The 23742-nt window shown below is 40.0% G+C and overlaps 1 protein-coding gene across 7 annotated transcripts in view; it reads left to right on the forward strand.

Annotated features, from left to right (window-relative positions):
• Positions 1-5968: 5968 nt before the first annotated feature.
• swt1 (SWT1 RNA endoribonuclease homolog) overlaps positions 5969-23742 on the forward strand; it is a 28737-nt gene continuing 10963 nt past the window's right edge. For 2 of the 7 annotated variants that reach the window (XM_054789963.1, XM_054789967.1), the window contains exons 1-16: positions 5970-6285; positions 6529-6609; positions 6712-6776; positions 6880-7849; positions 7922-8051; positions 9814-9915; positions 10145-10336; positions 11937-12030; positions 12627-12868; positions 13450-13592; positions 13705-13843; positions 15719-15858; positions 15940-16076; positions 18703-18849; positions 21687-21753; positions 21846-21913. In XM_054789963.1, coding sequence (XP_054645938.1) covers positions 6562-6609; positions 6712-6776; positions 6880-7849; positions 7922-8051; positions 9814-9915; positions 10145-10336; positions 11937-12030; positions 12627-12868; positions 13450-13592; positions 13705-13843; positions 15719-15858; positions 15940-16076; positions 18703-18849; positions 21687-21753; positions 21846-21913 — 2684 coding nt within the window. In that variant the 5' untranslated portion in view covers positions 5970-6285; positions 6529-6561. Of the gene's footprint in view, positions 6286-6528; positions 6610-6711; positions 6777-6879; positions 7850-7921; positions 8052-9813; positions 9916-10144; positions 10337-11936; positions 12031-12626; positions 12869-13449; positions 13593-13704; positions 13844-15718; positions 15859-15939; positions 16077-18702; positions 18850-21686; positions 21754-21826; positions 21914-23742 lie in introns of all 7 variants that reach the window. The other 5 variants (XM_054789969.1, XR_008572708.1, XM_054789968.1 and 2 more) reach the window with 5 other exon arrangements.

A 23742-nucleotide genomic window follows, 5' to 3' on the forward strand; every position in this document is an offset into this window, starting at 1 on the left:
CAGACAGTAATAATAGATACTGTATATAATGCCACGAGGTGACGATATCACTCTCCAAATACATCTTTCTGTCAGTGTTACTTAGTGGACAACACTGTCACATCAGTATTTGTCTTCAATGAGCGTCCACTGTACTTCATTGGGGGAACAGGCATGAAGACTTTTTCGTGGCATGGAGCCATGACATCAGGTTTTAACTTTTATCTTTCTGCTGCAGATTTGATTGCAAGCTATCTCAGCTATCTCTTAAGAGACCAGGGGTCTCTTCAGATGGGGCCCAGGGGCCATTGAGGGCCCACGGGTGTTTTGTTTGGGTTTTTTTGGCCCGCAGCTGTTTTTTTTTTTTTTTTGGTGCATTCGAAAAATAGAATTTAACAAGAAAACTAGGAAAAACAAGCAAAAACAAAATGGATAAATCAGCAGTCATTTTTCAAGAATAAAGTCAAAATAGCAAGAGAAACAAGTTGGAATCTAACAAAAAAAAAGTTGTAATTTTACCAGAATCAAGACATAATATTATGGGGAAAAATCACGTCATTGTAGTAGCATGAAGTTTAAATATTAAAGAAAAAAGACCTGATTTTTTTTTTTAAGTCGTAACATTATGGAAAACAAACAAAATGACGAAGTTGTGATTTTTGGAACATGAGGTTGCAGAAAAAGTCATGTTATGAGAATTTTTTTTAAATATTATGGGAATATAGTCATAACTACAAGAAGAAAATTTACAAGAAAAAAGTTGAAATAGTTGGAGAACTAAAAAAAAAACAAAAAACAGCAGGAATGGGGAAAAAAACAGCTGTAATTTTACAAGAAAAAAGTTGTATTCTAACAAGAAAAAAGTCACAATTTTATGAGAATAAACTTGTAATGTCATGAAGAGAAATAATAGATAGATAAATACTTTATTCATCTCCAAGATAAATTCACATGCCATAAATGTCATAATAAACTTAATCACTTAAAAATAAAACAAACAAGGGAAGATAGGCGAGATAAGAAAAATAGGAAAATAGAATACAAATAGATAAATACGGAACAGATGCATATTAAGGTAAGAAGTCCAGCCCTGAGTGTCTATTTTATGGCTCCACCTCTGTTGTGTTGAAAAGTCGCATGGCGTAGGGAAGGAATGATCTGCTTAGTCTTTCAGTGGAGCAGGACAGTGATAGTAATCGGCCACTGAAACTGCTTTTCTGTCGGGAGATGATGCTGTGCATTGGATGTTGCTGGTTGTCCATGATGAAAAGGAGCCTTCTCAGTGTCCTTTGCACTGCCACAGATGTCCGGCTGTCCAACTCAGTGCCAGTGACAGAGCCTGCCTTCCTCACTAGTTTGTCCAGGCATGTGGCGTCCTTCTTCTTGAGGCTGCTCCCCCAGCACACTACTGCATAGAGGCGGGCTTTAGATTACATTACGTAAAACATGATATCAATATCAATGGGAATGAAGTCATAATAATCTGAAATAAAATATTATTTAAGAGGAAAGGTTTTTTTTGTCCTGTCCAGCCATTAGGCAGATAGTATTGTTGATCTAAATACATTTGCTCTGCCAGGGAAAAGTGTGAGATACACTTCCCCTGTTATACAGAATTTATTTAACTTTGATGTTTTGTTGTTATGCAAATTTGGAGCTGCCGGACCGGAGCAGGAGGGGATAGAAAAGAAAAGAAGCCAGAAGCGCCGACACCCCGGAGGCAGGCAGACAGCCACCAGCCAGGAAACGGAGGAGACTAGCCAGACACCGGCAAGTTTCCTCTTATTATTTAAGAGGAAAGTTGAAAGATTTGGAAAATGAAAAATGACACCAGCCAAAATGAGGAAAAAAGAGCAAAAGAGAATTTTTTTTCTTAAAATACTCCTAGCATATCTACACTACCATCTATTTTAGTTTACAAAATATGAAAGTGGGCCTTGCATCCTTTCATTTTTCAGTTTGTGGCCCTCAGTGGAAAAAGTTTGGACACCCCTGTATTTGACCAACAAAACCCCAGAGAGTAAAAATTGTCCTGATGTCCCTAAACTGGGCACTCCTCAGTCTTGTGGTTTTGCTTGGAAATGAAGTTAGACAGTATCACTGACTGGGAACATGTAGCATAAAGAGCGGGTCTACTGTTCAACGGCCAGGAGGCTTCGTTGTTCCTCCTGGAACAGAAGTTTGACAATCAACCAAGGCCTCTTTTCAAGCACGTACTTTGGCATGAGCTTTCACAGGTGGCTCAGGAATGTAATCCTCCTGTAGTTGGATCTGATTTGATGACAATAAATTTACTCATCGATGTTGGCTTGAAGGTGCTTTTGTGCCATATGTACTTTTCAAGTACCTTAATATTAAAACATAGTGTTTAAAATGGCCAGTCCAAGCATAGCAAAGCTCTCCAAAAGCTTGGGGCTTGGATAAGCCTTTTCCAGGTTTCTCCATCATTGAGGACATTGGAGTCCCCCAGCCGGACTGTGCGAGTGAACTCCAAAGTTCAAAACAAGAAGTATCAGAGAACATGAACATTTCAGCGCTGTTTTTGTTTTATTTTGTTTTCACACACGTACCTTTATCACTGCTAACAAACAAAGCTCCAGCTGTGCAACAACTGTTCATCACAAGAGAAGTGGCTTCTTGACTACTGTCACTGCATGCCACAAAACAGCATTATCATGTTGGATGAACCACCAAAAGGTTAGTGTTTCCTATTTTAAACATGCCACTTATCTAATCCAATGTGTGTCATGTATTTAACCTTGCTGCATATAATTGTTTATGTCACAAGCCCTTTATAGTATTAGCATTCCCGTCCAACACTATTGAAGTGGTCTGAGTTTATCCCCGACAGCTGGAACAACACAGCTCATATGTTAGCCATAAACTGGCTGACATTTTCAAAGTCTTCAATGAAGCTGCTCTTCAGGTTTTGTTTCGGCAGTTTAAACGCGGTCTGTAAAGTTATTAGACTGTGGTTGGGCCTTGAGCAGCAAGACTAGTCCTCAATGGAGCTACAGTGTCACTGTGTGGCACGTAAGAGACATTGCAATGCCTTTTGTGGTCGTTATCTCATTTTGAAAGACAAATCAGTGTAGTTGTAGTAATAACCTTGGTAGCGGGTCTTTAAACGTGATTGTCCCCCACAATCCAACAACACTGGTATCCAAAGTGCGGCCCAGGGACCTTTTGCAGCCCAGAGCCCGTTTTTTTAATTCAAAAAAATTGTACAATTAAACACGTCCTGCAAAGAAATGAAAACATTCTGAGAAAAAAAATCTCTAAATACAGTATAATAACCTGAAATATAATTAAGAAAATAAACCATCGAGTAAAATGAGTGGTATGCTGGAGTAATGTTTAGCACGTCTGCCTCACAGTCTGGGAATACAGGTTTGAAACTGTGTGGAATACCGTTCGACCCAATCAGTGAAAAGTCAAATGTATAAATGCATAGTAAAATTAACTGTAAACTACATTTTTATTAGGCAAAGTGTCCTGTGCATTGATTTGATTGCATATATAATCAATACAATTTTAAAGATTAGTTTAAACCAGGGGTTCTCAAATGGTCTCAACCTGCGACCCACATTTTCTAATCATCATTAAGTCGTGACCCACTTTTATTGATGTCAAACCAAGCAAACGTATTTTAAAAATCTCCTATGTCATATTTTGAAACATTTAATACACATAATTACATGTCCAGAGTGCATTTTAGATGAATTTTATGAAAGAAATGAAAAAAAATTGTGAAAATGACACAAAGTAAGGCCACAGAACTTACTACTGTGCAACGAGTACATACCAATTAGGAAGACGACATCAAAATCTAAAAAAATCTAACTCAGACATTGGTTGTATATGACATATTTTAATGTAACTTTTGACTGGCTGTCTGCGACCCGCTCAGAGTGCATCCGCGGCCCACTTTTGGGTCCCGACCCACCAGTTGAGAAAGAAAATTGGTTTGAACTACCTTGAACATTGAAAAAATTCCTAAGATTATAATAAAATTAGAATTCTTTAGATATCTTTTTGCATATTATCCAAACTATTTATGTGTATGTGATAATATGCATGTTATCAGATTTGGGGTTGGGGAAAAAAAAAGAGTTTATTTTGAGTTACAAGCAATTGGCACCAACTTGGGGAATGGCCTGCATTTTTTCCCCTTGCTTGCGCCGCTTTTCTACTTTCCACTGACTTCCTCCCACATCCCAAAAACATGCATGTTCGGCTATTTGGAGACCTAAATTGACCATGAATGTGAGCGTGATTGACTGGTGACCAGGATGGATATGAACAGATGAGCTTCTCAATGATGACAGCGACCGATGTCTTTTTTTAACTAAAGGTTCACCTTTATTGAAGGCCACAAGGTAGCAGCAGAAACATAACTTTCTGTTTTTTTCTAGTCAAGATGGCGGACACGCTTACAACATCCTGTAGAGCGGCCTTCACAACTTCGTACATCCGGTTTACCAAAATAAAATAAATACAAGACATTTTGTGTACCATTCCCCCCCCCCCCCCCCCCATTCAAATAACAATTCACAAATAATATTTCAGAAAACAATTTTACATTTTACTGTTCATCACCATCGGAGGAATATTGCCATCAACGTATTTCCAGAGGACATAACAACTGAACAGGTCTTCTTAACACACGGCAAACCAACGTATTAGACCATCCCTGCCTGAAAAAAACATCTACTATTCTAGCCATATAAGGGAGTCCAGCGTTTACCAACCAGGAAGTGAGAAGGGGCAAGTGGCTGTGGTTGTAAAGCCTCACTGTGTACACATGACAGAGGTCTGGAGGTCAACACTGCCTCAACTTCAGTGAATAGCCGTTTCATACTGACTCCAGAAGCACTATCATACTTGGCTATCATTAGCTTGGGGAATTTAACAGTTTGGATTGCGATGCATTTGAGGCGGAGCTCCAATCACTGACTCGGCATCTCGCAGGCTCCCTCGTTGCCTCCAGTGATCTTTCAATCATGCTGGTTACACGAACCTTCCACGTAAGAACGCGGTCCATGTGCTCCATCGTGGTCTCAATCTCGGCGTCCAGTCTGTTGGCGTCTCCTCTTCAATGCATTTCTCCAAGTCGGCTGTTAAAATGTCCTCCTTTGGTGATAAAACTGCCAGAAACTCACGTATTTTGCTCGAATCTGGGCTTTCTTTGTGCGCCTCCTCTTCTAGTCGAGTAAACAGCCTCGTCGTAGCGGCATGCTTGCTTCCTTTGCATCTGTTCTAGTCGGTCTGTCATCTCGGCAATTATCAATAGCCTTTAGCTGTTCACTTCGTTCCAAAAAGTCAAAAAAAAAATCCCTACTTCACGGGTTTCGGCACCAGAGTGAAAGCTTCTCAATGATGACAGCGACGGATGTCTTTTCTGGAACTAAAAGTTCACCTTTTTTTAAATTGAAGGCGACAAGGTAGCAGCAGCAACGTAACTTTGGATTGATTTTCTAGTCAAGATGGCGGATACACATACAACATCCTGTGGAGTGCCCTTCACAATAAGGTACACCTGGTTCACCAAAATAAAATATATTAGTAAGACGTTTTGTGTACCATTTTTGTTTCAATTCAAATAACCCATCCATTCATTTTCTATGCCCCTTATCCTCTCTAGGGTAGCGACCATTCAAATGGCATTTCTCACAAATAATAATATTTCAGAAAATAGTTTTGTATTAATATAAGAATGAATACGTTACAACAGATGAGCAGGGATGATGCATTGAAAATGGTATAAAAGACTAACCAACCCACCAAGTGTAGTTGCGGTAAAGAGTGTGACTTGCTTTGTGTAAAAAAAAAATAAAAAAAAAAGTCAAGATGACCTGAAACCGCTTTTTCACTCCCACTGACCTTCAGCTGTGTACTCCCCTTTGGCTGCCTCCTCCCCATATATGGCTGCGTCCTCAGCAAGTCAATGCAGACTTTATAAATGGCACATTTTATTTCGACAGTAGAGAAATTCAAAGTAGTTTACCAATAACGAATTGGCATTTTCTGTCTCTCAACCTGTGCTTCTCCACTGTAGCCTTTAGGGGCCAGTGTCGTGGCGATTAACGAGACCAAACTAGCCGCTGTAGAAGAAGACGAGCAGTTACTGTGGTATGTCAGTACAGTTCCGACCAAATTTAATCATCCAGATTTGAACAAAACGCACATGGTTTATTCTACATGGCTAATTTACAACAGCGTTTTACATCAACTATCACCATAGCCCTGCTAGTTCCGCTGTGATGTTTCAATTACAAAGGCTAGCATAACAAAACAGTACGAATGGTAAGTTTTGACAATCTACAGTAGTTTATTTGCGGTGACATGTGTATGTATGTACAACCGATAAAGATACCTTTCAAAATCTAATCTATTGCAATGTTTTTATTGATTGCCCAATGTAAAAAAGTAATATAATCCTAAATTTAGATGGTCAAACACAACGCTATAGCTAATACCTTTTTCATGTTAGTATAATTCTTGTGGTACCAAACTGTGCAGTAATGTGATTTTTGACTGCCCTGGTAGTTTCCGATCTCGAAATAAGCGCTGCAGAAAATAATGTCTGAAAGAAAGAGGAAGCACAAGAAGTCATCCAGAGAGGAGGAGGTAAAACATGCTTTTGATTAATGTTTTAGTGAATGGAATAGAATCTGCTGTACTATTAGCTAATGTGAATCTGAAATATGATACTTATTTCTCTTATCTCAGACATCCAATGAACGATATAAGCGTGAAAGATCCAAGAGGAAGCACAACGTAAACAGGCACTCCAGGTTTGATATCATGTGTTGTACTATTAAGGACTAATGTGTCACAATATTGATATGAACATCACTATTGACGGTGGTGTTACTTTTCTTCTTCCACTTAAATCAGTTCGACAAAAGACAGAGAATATGCTTCACTTCCTGTTATGGAAACACGCCAAATCAAAAAGGCTGTATACAAACTGCCTGCAAGACAAGAAACAGATAAGAGACACATCTCTAAGACAGATGTGGCCTATTCAAAGACAAGTAGCACCTCTACACCAATCCACAATGATTGCTCCCGTAAAGTGGAGCCTATTATTTCAGGGAAAGATAAGGTTGCTACAGGGAGTCAAATAAAAGAAAGGAGACTCTTAAGAGTTGGGAGCATCAGCAATGTAGACGCAGATGATCGGAAAAAAGAAAAAACTGACTCTGAGCGTAGTTCAGATGAAAAACCTCGCCGCATGAGCCCCCCAAGATCAAAAAAGAGGCGAACCCGTCCTGGTGTTGTTTTGGAGGAGAAAAGGAAACAGTGCCTGGAATTGCTGGAGAGTAAATGTAAAGATATGGATCGACATAAGGCTAGAGATGACAGCACAACAAAAGAGGCCAAGGAACCGAGCCAGAAGGACAAGGAAACAGAGCTGGTCAAAGACACCTGCCAGAAAAGCCAGCAACTGCTGCTTAAGGAAGAAGAGAGCTTTGATAAAGATGTAAAAACATCCATTGACTCGACCAGTCAAACGTCTTGTATTCCAACCATACCCAAAGTGTCCTTTAAAATTGCAAAGGCATCAAATGCTCGGCCAAAATTAACACCTCTACATCCAACTTTTAAGATACCAAAGAAGGTTCAACCAGCACTCGTGAATACAAACGTCGATGAGAGGAGTGATGCTACCTCTACCAGCAGAACTGACACATGTGGGACCGAGCTCTCTTTCTCAGAGACCTCAGCAAACAACCCGAAACAGACCCCTTGCTTTGTGGATGTTCCTCCAACTTTTACATTTGAAAGCAAGGACAAGAGTCCGTCTTTGTCAAGCGGCCCGCTAAATAAAAGTGATGCCGTCGCTGAGCAGCAGAGTGACCAGGTGAGATACGGCATTAACGTGGTTTTTAAGAATAGCGTAGAGGCTTCATTGTTGAAATATGTTGGACTCTAGATGCAAGTGGCGGAGGAGCTTCACCTTGCCCGGTCTGAGAGGAGATTAGAGGTGGATGTAATGCAGAGCTATGGAGAGCTCACCTGTATGGACATAGACCCCGCAGAAGAGAGCACTACATATACTCTATGTGAGTTCTATGGTGTCTGTGGAGATGCTGAGATATTGGAATTAAACATCACAATACAACACAAACTGGAATTTACTACATTACTACTACAATACTGGGATGATGTACACTCATCCTTTGTATATCGTGCTTAATTGGTTCCAAGCTCGACTGTGATAAGTGAATTTCCGCCAAATAGGAGTCGTTCTTCATGAATGGAATCCTATCGTAGTTATGACATAGAAAACCTGTTGACGATCTTCTAAATACAGTTGTTAACATTAATATTAGAGCCCTTAGACATGGAATAACACCCCTATAGTCACCTTTATAGTCGTATTAATAAATATAGTCGATATAATCGGAGAAAATAAGCCTTTTAAGACCTAAATAAAACTCGGGCTTGTGTGTGATCGCATAAATGTGTTCCAGACATATGGACAGGAAGTGATGTTGGGGGTTCAGGGTTGAGTTTTAGCTGGATTACAGCCACAACAGTATCCCATGTTGATGTTATTATTATTACTATAAATATTATTATTATTATTATTAGGCTTGTCAGGATAACAAATTTGGCTGAATGATAATTGTCCTACAAATTATTGCCGATAAACGATATTATTGCCATCAACTATTTTGAGACCATTTTTTCATTAATGTAATGACAATATATGTCATAATAATGCGAGTACACCGTATCAAAAGCAATAAACTTTAATTTCTCACCAGTATTTAACATTGTAATTGGAATGTCAAGCGCTTTTAAATAAAATAAACAACATAATAAACAGATTTGCTCTGCCAGGGAAAAGTGTGAAATACTCTTCCCCTGTTAAACAGAATTTATTTGACTTTATTTGATGTTTTGTTGTTATGCAACTATCGAGCGGCCGGGGAGGATAGTGCAGGAGGGGGGATAGAGGGGGACAATACAGAGAGAGACAAGAACAAAAGCAACAAGAACAATTGCGACAACAATAACAAAACAACAGAAACAAACAGGACTACATCAGCAAATGTTTGTGACGGCCGTAAGACCATGATGGAGAGGATGAAATAAGATCAACAACCACAGTGATAATACTGCATTGAAACACTCATACATATTAGTAGTAATAGTAGTCATGAAATAACCATGATAGCGAACAGAATGATTTTTATTCTTATTTATGTCTTAAATGGCTCACTCTTATGCCTGCTATATTGGGTAATACAAGTGTGAAGGTGACTATAGGGGTGTTAGTTCATGTCTAGAGGGCTCCAATAATGTAAAAAAAAACGTATTTAGAAGGTCGTAAACAAGTTTTCTGTGCTTTAATTGGAAAATATTCCATTTACAAATAAGGAATCATACTTCGCGCAAGTTCACTTATCATGGTCTGATCTGCACCCAATTAATTGTGATAAACGAGGGATTACTGTACAGTGTAATACATTTTTAAGACACCTGATGGATTACATCATGGTTAATTTTGTTTTTATAAAATTATATGGTCTTTACAGTATAAAGGGAATTGTTTATATATCCTCACATTGTTCATTAGTCCAGGTGTACCGAATGAAGTGTTGTAGTGGATGAAAAATGTAATGGAAAAACATCTAAACATGGGATAACCTTTAATACAACAAACACGGAATGGAAACTGTTTTAAAAATGGGCATTTTTTAATATAAACTGGTACTTTACTTACCTCCCCACTGGCCTTTTGATTCAGTTGTTGTAGTTATTAAATGTATATAAAGTGGCAATTTGATGTCACCTGAAAAATATGTATTTCCACAGGCAAACAACCTGCTCAGCAAGACGTAATCCTTGTTCTGGACACCAACATTCTCCTCAGTCACTTGGATTATGTGAAAAAGATGCAATGTCATGGCCTTGGAGGTGATTGTCGTATCTAATACACTTGTCATTTACCCCTGAAACTACAGTACGCTTCTTACATCACTTTGATTTATTTGGAAACAACGAACCCATAACTGCTGTGATAGTCAAAATGTGTTTCAGGGAAACCCATAACACTCAGGCCCTGGTTTCAAAGCTATAGTACACTCAGAAATATTGAATTCTGTGTGTTATTTTACATATTTTGTCTTATTTTATGTGTTTGTAGCTTTGGGTTTACCAATTGTCCTGATTCCCTGGGTGGTCCTTCAGGAGCTGGATTCTCTAAAAAAGGGCAAAGGTCTCACAGGATCTGTGGCCCATTTGGCCTGTCCCGCCATTTCCTACATTTACAACTCACTGAAAAGCAAAGAACGACACCTTTGGGGCCAGTCAATGCAGCAGGCTGCTGAAAGTAACAGTGAGTGTGCAGTTAAACCAGTCTTTCTTATTTCGTATTTTCTTGATAGAATATTGCCTTTATACTGTTCTAAGTCAATTGCATGTTAATACACACACATTACACATTATAATGTATGTATGCCTGCTAACTAGAATATTACTTGAAAATAAACACAAATAATTGACTTGACTGTTCTACATTGTGTACAATTATTTGATTGTACTTCCCTTTATGGCCAATTGGTGGCAGTAGTAGTTTGCTGACTGTTTATCGTTTGTTATTATAGCATGAATGATGTTCGTTGACAACAAGATGCAGTGTAGATTAAACATTTTGCCCTATTTACATATACACTCCTAATCAAAATCTTAAGCCCATTTGAAAAATGGCAAGAATGTGCATTTTGGTGGATCTAAAGAGCGTGAAAATGCAAAAAGAAGAAATGAGAGGAAGATACAAAACATTTTAAGCAGGCAGTTTATTGAAATTAAATTCAAACATGCTTTGGTCATCTTAAACCACTTTAAAACCACAACCTTTAGAAGCCAAAATTGGCACAAAAATTTGGATTCCATATCATTTTCTGTCAGGTATTTACACTGTCGTGACCTCTTGATGGTAAAGCCAAAAATGCTTTCTGTCTTTGAATGATGTAGGATTGTTGAGCTGCGTGAGTAAGACCTATCGTAATGTGCCGTCGCTGCTGCATAAGACAGTCATTTTGAATTTCTAAAAAGATCCTGAGGGTTATCGAACAAAAAAGCCAAGTGGTACTCCACAAAAAGTCACCAGCACTGAGCTGGAGGATCCATCTGGCTTTCCGTCAAGACACGGTACAGTCCTCAACCCAAATTAAGGTGCTGCCTTTTCCTGTTTTGCATGGGGGTTTCTGGTTTATTATGTTATGGTCTTATACTTTTGATCAGTTAATAAACAGCCTATTTTGGGTACAGGGTACAGGTGTGATTGAGCAAGATAACCTCTGTCTTCCCCACATTGAGCTTTAAGAAATTTTGAGCCAACCAGACCTTGACGTCGCTTAAGCACTCGAGAAGGGGTGTCAGGGCGGCATGGTCATTTTTTTGTGAGTGGTAGGTAAATTTGGCAGTCTTCTGTCTAAACGTGATAGGAGATGCCATGTTTTCTAAATATTACACTAAGTGGGACCAGGTACAGAGCAAACAGGATGGGCCCTAGAATTGATCTGTGGGGGACTCCACAGTCAGGAGGGGTGGTGGACGAGGTGGAGTCCCCAAGTCCCACAGTAAAGCATCACCCTGACAGGTAAGATTTAAACCACTCAAGAGCAGTCCCCCTGACATCCACACAGTTTCCCAAGCAAGATAAAAGAATGGTATGGTACACTGTATGGAAAGCAGCAGTCAAGTCTGAAAGCACAAAAATTGCTGAACCACCAGAATCAGTCATTAAAAATAGCTCATTAAAAACCTTTAAAAGTAAGGTAGCATAGTAACACTGCAACCTTCATCCATCCATTGAGTTTAGAGCTCATGTGCTGTGTTACAAATTCTCTAAATGCTTTACCAGTCTATTTAATCAAAGACTTTTGTTTCCGTTTCCTTGTCTCACGTCATTTTGTGTGTGTCATTGTCCTCAGATAGTCTGATGGCTGAGAATAATGATGACAAAGTGCTGCAGTGCTGCCTACAGTACCAGAGTCTGTACCCAGGCAGTGCTCTCATCCTGTGCACGTGAGTTCCCCCTCCCCCAAGTGCTACACTACTGCTGCCTCTGCAGCCTGTGTCCTCTGCAGATAATATGCATGCATGTGACTGTGAGGGGGTTCAGGCAGATTGTTCCAGTTGGGGTGAGAGAAAGGCCAGACAAGAGTCAATGGGAAAGAATAGGTTGAGGAATCCTATGTCTAAGCATGTTTTGGGTCACGACAGCATAGGAGATGGCCTTTGTCTTCATTTGTTTCTTTCTCTGCTACTATGGCCCATCTTCTGAGATTGATGATGTAGCAACAGTATTCAGTCAGACTGACAAGGTAGGTGTACGTGACAAAGCAAACTGGTGTGATATCTAATAAATGAATTTATTTTTAGAATATGCTGAGGGCCGATTCATTTATTTATTTATTTATTTTTTAATCCGTGGCCTGAAAATGACATGTGGGCTGCACTTCGGACTCCCATGCTGTAGATGGTCACTGACCTGATGTGTCATGAGATATGCTGAGGTATCATTATATGACCTTAGAAGTGTATTTTTTTTTATCGAATTCAGGGTTCCACTGTAATGAAAATCCTTGTTTAACATTCAACGCTTTATCTTTCCTCTGTAGAAATGATAAAAATCTATGCAGCAAGGCTGTCCTAAGTGGCGTCAAGGCCCTGAGTAAGACCGACCTGGAGGCGGAGGTTGAGAGATCCAGACACGACCTCAACCAACTACAAAGCTCTGTCCCGCAGGGGGTTCCTCAAATTGACCTCCCAGTGTCCTCACCAATGTCAGGAATCAGCTGTACACCAACACTCCCTCATCCTCAAGAAAGAGCAACTCTTTCTTCAAGTCTTACAGAGAAAGGTGAGACAGCATCCCCTATGAAGAACAGGAAATAAGATGGCATTCTCTGTCATAGAGCACATACCGCCAATGCACATTCCATGTTTTACTGTTTTGCCTGCATAACCACTTCTGTCTGTCCATTAAATGTTCTACTGAAAAATACGAGACAAATAAGGGGCACAAAGTATTTTAATTATCTTTACATATTTTGAGAAAACCTTTGGGGATGGCCCTTTTCTCTTCCAGCAAGACTGTTACCTCATTGCACAAAGCATGGCATGCTTGGTGTGGAAGAACTCCATAGCCCTCACCTCAAGCCCCTTAAACACCTTTAGGATGAGCTAAACCAGAGATTGTCCATTCAGCATTAGCGACTTTTGACCTCATAATCATCCATCTGCATGAATGGTGACGTTTCCCCCCCCCAAAAAATCTCGAGAAAGTGTTCCTAGAAGAGCAACTATAACAGTGGAGCTTGACGATCTCCATGTTTTCTTCCGGTTTTAGTTCCTGTTGCCCTATTACCTTGTATGTCCAATTATTTCTGTCCTGTTTAGTACATACATAATAAGCACTCATGGACGTGCATATATTTACAGATCGCAAAAGGTGGAGCCTGGAAGAAGAGGAGGAGGAGAAAATAAACAGATGTGTTTCTGAGTTTGAAGACTGCCTGCAGGAGGTGCTGTCCAATGTGCTGGAGAAGGAGATGAAATCTGCTTTTGATGATTTGTGGCAAGAGGTAGGATTGACTTACAAATGTGTTGTTATATAATATCAAATCCATGCTTGAGTCTTGTTTCACACATCTGTACCAAAATGTTTTCAGACGTTTCTTTCTCTTCTTTCAATAGATTGTCTACCTGAAGCCACCCTGGACTTTTCTAGACGTCCTACATTGTTTCAAAAAGCACTGGAGGGCAGTATTTGGCTTCATCGTCCCACGGCCAAAGCTGCAAACCGTTTTAAATCTCATTGACTTCTTTAAACGAGGTAGCGACATTTGTGGAGTTCTTATGTGGAAGAAATAATGTCTTTTTTAAGACTCTTAATTGTATCGTTTTTTTAATCTCATAATTCCTCACAAGTTGGGCTTGAGTGTATTAGCTATAAGGTGTACAAATGTATTTGTATAATTTAAAAAAATAATATTATATATATATTAGTACAAATTAATTTGAATAATATACAGTATATTGTTTGTACAAATGTATTTTAATAATATATGTTAGGGGTGTCACGAGATTGGCATACACACAGCAAAAGATTGGAAAAAGAGAGCCCAATGCCATAGCCCCTGTGTGGGAGTATTATTAATGAGCAAGGTGAGCCCATCGACACGAGCGAGCCAGTGTGCCGAAATTGTTTGAAAGTGGTGGCAACATAAACAAAACGAACTTGTCCACCTAAACATATCCGCCCGAACCAGTTTTCCCATCTGGGTAAAAAAAATCTACACACCGACAGTCAAACATTCACTGAGACATTTTATCGACAAAGTAAATATAAACAGAACACTGAAAAATGGTGTGCGTTCACAGACATTGTGGTTTTAATACGTCGCCAAAAAAATGCTGTTCTTCAACACAGTTGAAAAGCCAGCATTTCAAGAAATGCTACAAACGTTACAGTCCGAATTGCCTGTGAGAAAATGCATGTCACAAACAGCAGTTTCACTTTAGAGAGTGAAAGATGAGATATTAAAGGAAATGTTGTATTATTATGATGTTATTATCGTTATATATGTATGCATATCTTACATACAATTGGAATAATATACATTGTATTCCAACATAATAATACATTTACTATGAGATAATATATTACTGCATTAGCAATTGTCCACCTGCAGGATTCACCAAGTAGAGGTGATGAAGTGTTTAAATGTAAACATACATCTCACTGCCTTCTGACGGAACAGAAGGCAAGTGTCTGAGTCATCCTTTGCTAAAAATCCTCAGTCCACTGGGGAATGACGTTTTTTTACCCCGCACTGCGCCAGATCTCACCGGAACTACAGACAGATTTAGGTCATCTGCTAAAACAGGACACTATAATATGTGTCAGTATACTGCTGAGTTGTCCTCCGTGCCACTTCTTATTCTGGCTTTCAATCCCTTCACTCTATCAAATTAAATTACCCTCAGTCATGAGGCATGAAGTGCCTCAGCCTCTCATGCGCTCTCACAGTGCATCTGTGTGGGGATGTGTATTTGACTACAACCACCATTTTAATCCACCCAAGAATCTTAATAATGTCGATCACTGGCACTATTGTGTACTTTGATGCAGCTGGGTTATCTGCCGTGACAGGTCAAGAAGGGCAAGATAGCGGAGAACAGGAACTGCTTTAATGGAGAAGTACAGCATATGTGATTGCACGACACGGGCATTCATTTAATGTGTTTTGCAGTAAGCAGTGCTTTAGGTAATATTAGAAAAACCTAAGTATGCAGTGCAGTTCTTCACCACTGTAAATTACAACCACAAAGTGAAATTCAGGGTTTTCATTTATTTATTTGCTGCAGTTCATGTATTAAACCAATTTAAACTGTACTTGGAACTAATAAAATAACTCGTTTTTAAAAACTGCCAAAACAGAGACAGGTTCTCCCATATACAACTTTCGAAATATGAAACTTATGACATTTGTAGATGTCTGTATATACCGTACACATATATACAAAACCTCATCGGTTAAAACACCTCTTGCATTTGCATCATTTTCCCATGCTTGCTGTTTATGTCATGTAGACTTCAGGCCAAATGGTTTTGACAGTATGGCCCAACTAAGCACACAGTGATTGTTGTCTATGCATGTGGATGAGACGCCTTAAGATCTTTTTTTCTATATATGTATTTCTTCAGGTCAATCAAGGGACCGTAGTTCAACACTGATGACAGTCCAAGAAGCTAAGGAGTTTGTGAAGGAATTTCGGAAAAGTTCAAGCCTTGTGCCCAGGGCCCTTACTACAATCGACAATATTGCACACAAGCTACAACACAAGGTCTGCTTGATGCATGAATTGCTTGTTCTGCTTTGATAACCCAGAAACAAGCCCTCCTAATTCACCTTTTCTTTTGTTTAGGCTGAATCAGTACCATACACATCATTGGTCAGTGATGTTGTAATGAATGAGGATGATGATGCCAAACAACCCCCTGCCACTCACCAAGAAGTCTGGGCTATGTTTGAAAACATCTGGTGTAACGTTTATCAAATAAGGTGAGCATACTAAGCAGCTAGAGAGTTAGGCTTTTTATTTACAGCAGAGGTCACAAACTCAACTTACCTGGGGGCTGCTGGAGGTAAAGTCTGGGCTGCATCAAGTATTCCAAAAAAAATCAATCTTTATTCATAATAGTTCAAAACATTTACGGTTCTTCAGAACATACTGTAGGCCTTTCTTGCCTATTCAACTTGCTGCTGGCAGCACGTCCTCTTACACAGCATTGCTGGGAGTGCAGCCGGCTCCCAGCATGCCTTGCGGCACAACAAAACTTGCTAAAGTTATATGTTTAGAGTTAATGTAGATGTAGTTTATTGTTCCCCATGGTAGAAGTAGTTGCCCCATGCATGTTTACTTACATAATACATATTGTGCTGTCATTTTTGTGTTTGCGCTGTGGTTGTAGTTAGTCAATGAGCCACCTTTTCATTTCACTGTGTGGCAAGCTCATTGCAAGTTCAGTGTTGCCTATTGCTTGCCCAATTCGAGAACTGCTTCCTTTTAAGTAAGCGGAAGTGCCTCTTTTGGGGGTCTAATGTTCACCACAATATATATTAATATCAAATAAAAACAGTACACTTTGATGTCATTATGGGGGTCACAAAATATGGTGCTTGTGAGCTGCAAGTTTGAAACCTCTGATGTACAGGCTTTGGATTGATGGCTTTGTCTTAGTATGCAAATTTCAGTGTTCAATATGATACATATAATATGCAGCATATGTACTGTACCATAAGTTCCAGTGTATAAGCCGCTACTTTTTTCTCAGGCTTTGAACACTGCGACTTATACAATGTTGTTGTGGTCACATTCTGGTCTCGTGACATCTCGTGTGCTTCAGAGCTTCGTACACGCGCCCTCGTCATCATGGAGAACGCGTAGAGAGGTGCATGAGATGCGGCTTTCAGGTTGAAGGTGGTCAATCTAGCGGATTTTGCTCGAGTCTACCAGTGGGTCTTGGAAGTGTGGAGCAGTGTCGGGAGATTTTGAGAGGCTGGGCAGCGTGCTGGGGAGGACAGCACAGGGCCGATTTGTCTCAGGGCAGGGGTGACACTGATAGCGACAGTGAAAGATGGAGGGAGACTGGCGGCGTGTGTGCTGAGGGAATTGTGAGGCTGTTCGGTTCTGACGCTTGAAGAGGACGAGTTGAGTGGTTTTAGTTTCCAGGAGGAGGATGAGGACAGCAATGAATTACTTTCCTAGTAGGCAACTGTTTAACCAGCCATTTTACATGCACTGTTTGGGAAAAAAAGCATTTATTTAATTTCACGCTAAAAAAATATTTCTGTGTAACAGCTTTCTATGTACTAAATATCCCATGTTATGACGTGGACACCTGTGGCTTGTACACCGGTGTGGCCTATATATGTACAAATATTTTTTTCTTTTTAAAGGGGACCTATTATACTACTTTTCGGGCCTTTGTATTGAGTTCTGCACTCCTGTAGAGCAGCTACACATGATAACACACACACAGCAAGCTTTCTAGATCTTCCAGACTCTGCCAGACTCTTCCAGACCGTTGACAGATGAGCATATTTTTCCTCTTGCTGGCCGGGAATCAGCAACTCTAACCACTTCTGCCTAATGCTTGCCTCTTTAGGCACACCCAAACAAACATTTCCTGGGAGCACGATGAACAGAGCAGAGCGAAGCAGAGCGGGGGGAGAGCAGGCCTATAGCGTTTGCCGGGGCATGCCCATATAAGGAAGTCCGGGTTGCACTGACTTCAATGGTTCAGGTCTCACTTCCAAATGCGCAAACCTCATTATCTGACGCATTGGCATCATTTAACACAAGAATACAACATTGTAACAACATTTATTAGTCAGGAAAGAGGAAAAGCATAATAAAATGCACAAATTTAGTGTACGTAAGCCACACCAATATCCCGGTGTGCTCCATAGTTCGGAAATTATGGTAAATATATAAATTATATGCATATATTTTATATTATATACATGCATTTTGTCATTTTGATTTTGTTGACTTCCTGTGTAAAGAAAAATAGGGAAGGTGCTGAAAAAATAAAATCTCAATAAGCCAATAGTAGTTAAAAAAATAGCTTGTGCAGTGTTAAGAAAAAGGAACGAATGAAAATGCAAATCTATGGGTAACTAACTAGTCAAATTGAATTAGCCTGGTAAAATAGGAATAAATTTGCTATGAGTAGAGTGTGTCTGAGTGAGTCATGTCAAGCCAGGTTTCAGGTCATTTAAACTTAGCATGGCAAAGCCCGTTTGATGTGATCAGAAGCTTCTATCTGTTTAATCTCATTTGATCAGGTCCGGGTTTATTATGTAGGATCTTACTACCTCAAACGCATTAAGATTACATCCAAATCCAGAATTCCTTCAGGACACAATGGAAGAAAATGGAAATACATTTGTCTAAGTGTTTAATCCTTGGCAGAGGTATGCACTCTTGAGTGCTCTTGATGTATTCTTTATGATCTGTACTACTTGTTCACCTAGACCTCCCTCAGCCCATACAATACACAGTTGTGCCGTGCTGTGCCGATTACATAAATTGCGCAAACGCCCCTCATGCATTTAAAACTACAATAAAAGTTTATATGAAGTATTCTGACACTACAGGTCATTTTGTCTGTCATTATTCCAGCTTGGAAGTGTTCAAAGCTTTGGCCTTTGACCCTCAAACCAGACAGAGTTCTTTGCCAGTAGGGGGTCCTCCACCACCGCAGGACGCCGTGGCATGTCTCAGCCAAATGTGCTCCATGGTTTCACAGCTGCTGCAAGCCTTCATCAGGTATTTAGGCCCCACTCTCACTGATCCCAGCTCCAGCTCACCAGTTAACATTCTACCCTTTCTATATGGAATTAGACAGCCTTTGTTTGTCAGACTTGTATCGGCAATACATATCAGAAGGAGATTTTGTTGCATTGGCTCAGAAAACTAGAAAGAGAAGACACAGCAGTGAATTGGCACAGAACGATGTAGCATACAGTATCAGCCCTCTGAATCAAGTTGTCATTGTCAGTCAAACCTTAATTTTCCATAACTTGTTTGCATAGATAGGACTAAGCTTTTCTCATGCCTTCACAGGTGTGTTTTTGTGTTTTCTCCCTCGGTCCTTGGCTCGTCAGTAAACCACCGTTCCCTTGTCCTTGGAGTGTGTCTTTCATACCGACTCACAGCTCACAGATGTGATTTTTCTAATCAGCTCGACCTTCTCACTGTGTCTTATCACCTTTCCCATAGTGCCGCAGACCATAATACACTTTAACACTGTTATGCTGTCTGTAGCTGTCTCCCTATCTCTCCTTGACAGTGCAGCATGTGCTTGTGCATGTAGGGGCGCCACCAGGAATTCTGGGCCCCATGGCATAAAAATCACATTGGACCCCCTGGGCAGCTGTGGTCTCTAGGACTTAACTGACCCTAAAAAGCTACTTTTATGCTATTTGACTCAAACCTGGATAGTTAGATGCATGTTTTGTAGTATGAATAAACGGGAAACAAATTGTTCAATAATTTATTTTTACAACAAAATAACAGACTAAATAAAGTGGATTGGGTAAAAAAAAAAAAAAGAACTTGTCGACTCTAAGATTCAACTCACCTACTGTTCCTTCCCATGCAGATGTGTATACCATTGCACCACCATGGCTTTGTTGCATAGTTGGTGAAATCTTCCACTAGATTTCTTTATTCGTGACAGCGTGGAAAATAAGTTTTACATAAAATTTCACGTAAAGCACCCCCGACATCCATGTTTTACAGACTATTTTTGATTCTCGCAGTAATAAGGGACAAATTGCTTTCCCTTTTCACTCAAAACGGGACAAAATGTTTCTAAATACTGGACAATTCAGTTTTTCAACGCAGCCCTAGTAGTACGATGCAAACTCCTTCTTTTGCCTGTCTTCCCTCTTGTTTCTCGCTTTCCTTTTTGAAAACCGGATTGTATTTTAGTACTAGGCAAGATTGTAGTGCACTGGCTGACCGTAACGTGACTGCTACGTGCCAGTTATATATGATAACCGTCACCGTCGCCTTTTTGTAAAATGAATCAATAGATTAACATAATCCACAAAGTCAAAACCCGCGGCGCACTCGCTCAAATTGACGTGTTGTAGAATTATTGTGGTCGTTCCTTCTGCCGTGTGCGATACGGGGAGCAGGGAAGAATTGGATACACTTGAACACAGAGAGAAAGAATTGACATTATATTGTGTCAAATAAGAGTATTTCATTTTTTTAATAAATCAAAAGGTATGGACCTGTATGGGAAATATAGCCATTAAAATGTATGCTTAAAAGCTGGTATCAAGAAGAATAGTGAGGTGTATCAGGCCATACTGTCTGCTCACATTCAGCCAAATGCTACAAAAGTGATACAATGGTGCAGATGGACTCAACCATACCATGAAAGCAACTTCTTGAACAAAATGGAATGTTCTTCAATGGCCAAAAGTGAAGGCAGCAAGATCCTCGAACAAGCAACTAGTATAGGTGGCTGCAGTGTGGCCTGACAAAGCATCTCCAGGCAGTCATTGGCTAGTCCACAGATAGTGAAATATGTTAAGATGACATTAAAATATTCGGCACGTCAGGTACATCTTCAACATCTTGATTCGTTCATTTCAAATCCATAACAGTGGTCTTAAGAGGCAAACTACAAAAAAACTGTCCTAATACGTCAGGCTTTACTGTGAATATTACACCCACATGTGCTAGAGTGAGTCTTTTGTGTGTCAATTTCTAATGTCAGTTGTGCACAGTATGTTGGGAACATGTTCTCTTGCAAGCCTGCCCTGTTTTTCTCCTTTCCTCCAAAGGTTAAAAATTGTTTCTGTGCACAACATGTTTGTGTACCGCTCACATTCTTTTTCAAAAGGTTTGCAGCACTTAACATCCAGTACTGTTCTACCTTCAGGTCTTTCTGCAGGAATGTACACTATTTATACTTTGTGTGCTATACTCTATATCCGTGCACACAAACACGTGCACTGAGGTGCTGAAGTACAGTTGCCTAGGAGACAGCCAGACGTATCGTCACTTGTTTGAGCTCATCTTTGATTCATCCAGTACAAGCTGCATAGCTCACTAATTTCTTTGTATTATTTCCATATTTTACCTAGCTATTGAATCGTTTTGTTGAAAGATAATGGATAAATGCATGCAGGAAGTATTTTAGCTACCTTTGTTTTCATAGACGTGACCTACATTTTATATGAAGTATCGATTCTCTGTTCATTATGAGTAACACGAAACCATTTAAGCTAATGAGTAGTATCAAACATACGAGGGGAAATGCATCCTCCTCCTCTTTTAGATGCATAATTGGTTCCTGACTGAGGAAGTGGTGTCGGCTGTGCTGAGATGATGATTTTAATAGTGTCTTTGCTCTATATAGTCTGTCCATCTAGCCATTTTCTATACCGACTGTCCTCATTAGGATCTTGGGTAAGATGGAGCCTATCCAGCTGACCTCGGGTGAGAGGTGGGAGTACACCGTGGACTGGTCACACCAGTCAATCGCAGGGCTATTTAGCGTAGTATAGTGTATGTATGTATATATATATGTGTGTGTGTGTGTATATACTGTATATTCTTCATACTGTATCTCTTCTGTTTTGTAGTGTTCTGTCCTCATCTCCTGGTTTACCAGAAGTGCAGGTGCTTCTCAGCATTATCAAATCCAATAAGGTCAGTGCCTATTCACATCATGTTTGATTTCAGTAATAGAAATGACATTTCTTACTGTGGCCTTTGTGCTTAGTTCTTTTGCACTGTTCCAGATTGTTGATGTGGATTGCAGGCTGACAGACACAGACCTATTGGAGTGTTTCTCACAGCAAGACTACAGGTAGGACACAGTATACTTTATGGGCAAACGTACTGGGACATCTGGCCACTGCACCTACAGTAGGAGAAATTGTACATTCAGCCAGAGGAACATTTGTGAGGTCATACGTCACTGATGTTGGACCTGAGAGAGGCCCTGTAGGTCTTCTTCACATTTGCAGATCAAATTTGTTGACAAAATCAGATCATGAGGCATTAATGGCCACACTGTCATTTGCAAGTGACGGGATCAGTTTTGTTGTCTGCACATCAGTGCTGAATTGATTGCGATGGTAAATGATGTCACTGCATGCCCTGAGAAGGTGACAAAGCATGTGCAGTGAAAACAACACAGGAGCGTCGAGATGTTTAAATCATTTGCTTTCAAGTAGTGGTGCCGTGTGAAGGGTACTCATGCAAGCCTACTGTATAGCGAGAGGTTTGGTGACATACACAAAGTGGAGGTACAGGTGTGCTGCAGTGTTCTGTGCCTTCCATGTCAATGTCATCAAAGTTGTTATTTTCTTAGGTTGTGTCAGCATCTTCGTGTCTGTCTTCATGGCGTCATTGGTGTGTGCGTGTGTGTGTGTGTGTCCTGATGCAAGTGACACAAATGCAAAACGTTGAGAGATCAGAGGATCCGAACACAAGGCTACCTAAAATCTGTAGTAGAGCATTTCAAACCACCTTCACGTGGGCCTTTTAATCGTATTTCATGTGATTTTTGCTTTTCAGACTTAATCAAATCAAGCTGAAAAAGACATAATACTAGTATGGTAAGACTAATATGATCAGACCATGACTATATCAAGACCCGATGTTGTAATAATTATGACAGGTTTGATTTTTGTTTTCGTTGCACATTCACCATGTTTTTTTCTGGTGAATGAAATGAGCGTTTATCATTGCCAGTTTGTTTACTACACTGGCTTTAACGTCTATTACATGTTATACCAGTAGGGGGTTCCCTTGAGCAAAAATAGATCGCAGCAATTCAACCCGGACCAACTTTGAATTACGCTGCCTTCTTGTATACTCCAGATCTTAATGTTCATTGTCAACCCATTGTTGTGATCAGTAAGTTTGGATTAACCTATTAAACCTGACAAAAGCCCTAAGGGCTGCCTTCATCAGACGCCAGCTCTCTCGTGTTTCTGTCATTGTTGTTGCTGCATGCCCTGGCATGTATGCGTGCTGTTTGTTGAGTGTCTGAGTTGTTGCTCATCTTAAAATCACTACGAGACTGCAACATTCTCAAACCATTTTAACACCTTACACAGTCGTGTGGCTCTAGTACCAGTATTTCTCAGGACAGGGGTCACCAACACAGTGCCCGCGGGCACCAGGTAGCCCCCCACGACCACATGAGGCGCCCGCAAGCCTGCTTTTCATTCAGGTTTTCAGTTAATAATATGAGAACATTAGAAAGAAAAGTATTCTGAAAGATAAAATGTGAGTTGTGGATACCAGCATTTTGTGAATGTTTTGGTAAAACAAGCATATTTGATCTGTTTGGGTTGAAATAAGGTATGAAAATCATTTCTACAAAAATGAGTAGCTCGTGGCCATTTTCATTTTCTAAAGGTAGCTCTTGCAAGAAAAAACATTGGTGACCCCTGTCTTAGGACCTTTTGAAACACACTGTAACGTCATCTTACGGAGAGAGCAGTTGAAACAGGTGTGATTTGTCTTTAGCCTGACCAATTCCAGGGGCTGAATTTGAGACTCAACCTTTGACCGTACCTCTCTCATGTGACACTGACATTTAGATGCTGTGAGATTATCTCTGCTGGTGTAAGACATACACAAAGTTATCCTCCTTAACCTGAATATTTTAGACAGCTTTCTTCG

The sequence above is a fragment of the Dunckerocampus dactyliophorus genome, chromosome 10 (genome assembly GCF_027744805.1).
Source record: "Dunckerocampus dactyliophorus isolate RoL2022-P2 chromosome 10, RoL_Ddac_1.1, whole genome shotgun sequence".
In the NCBI taxonomy this organism is placed as follows: domain Eukaryota; kingdom Metazoa; phylum Chordata; class Actinopteri; order Syngnathiformes; family Syngnathidae; genus Dunckerocampus; species Dunckerocampus dactyliophorus.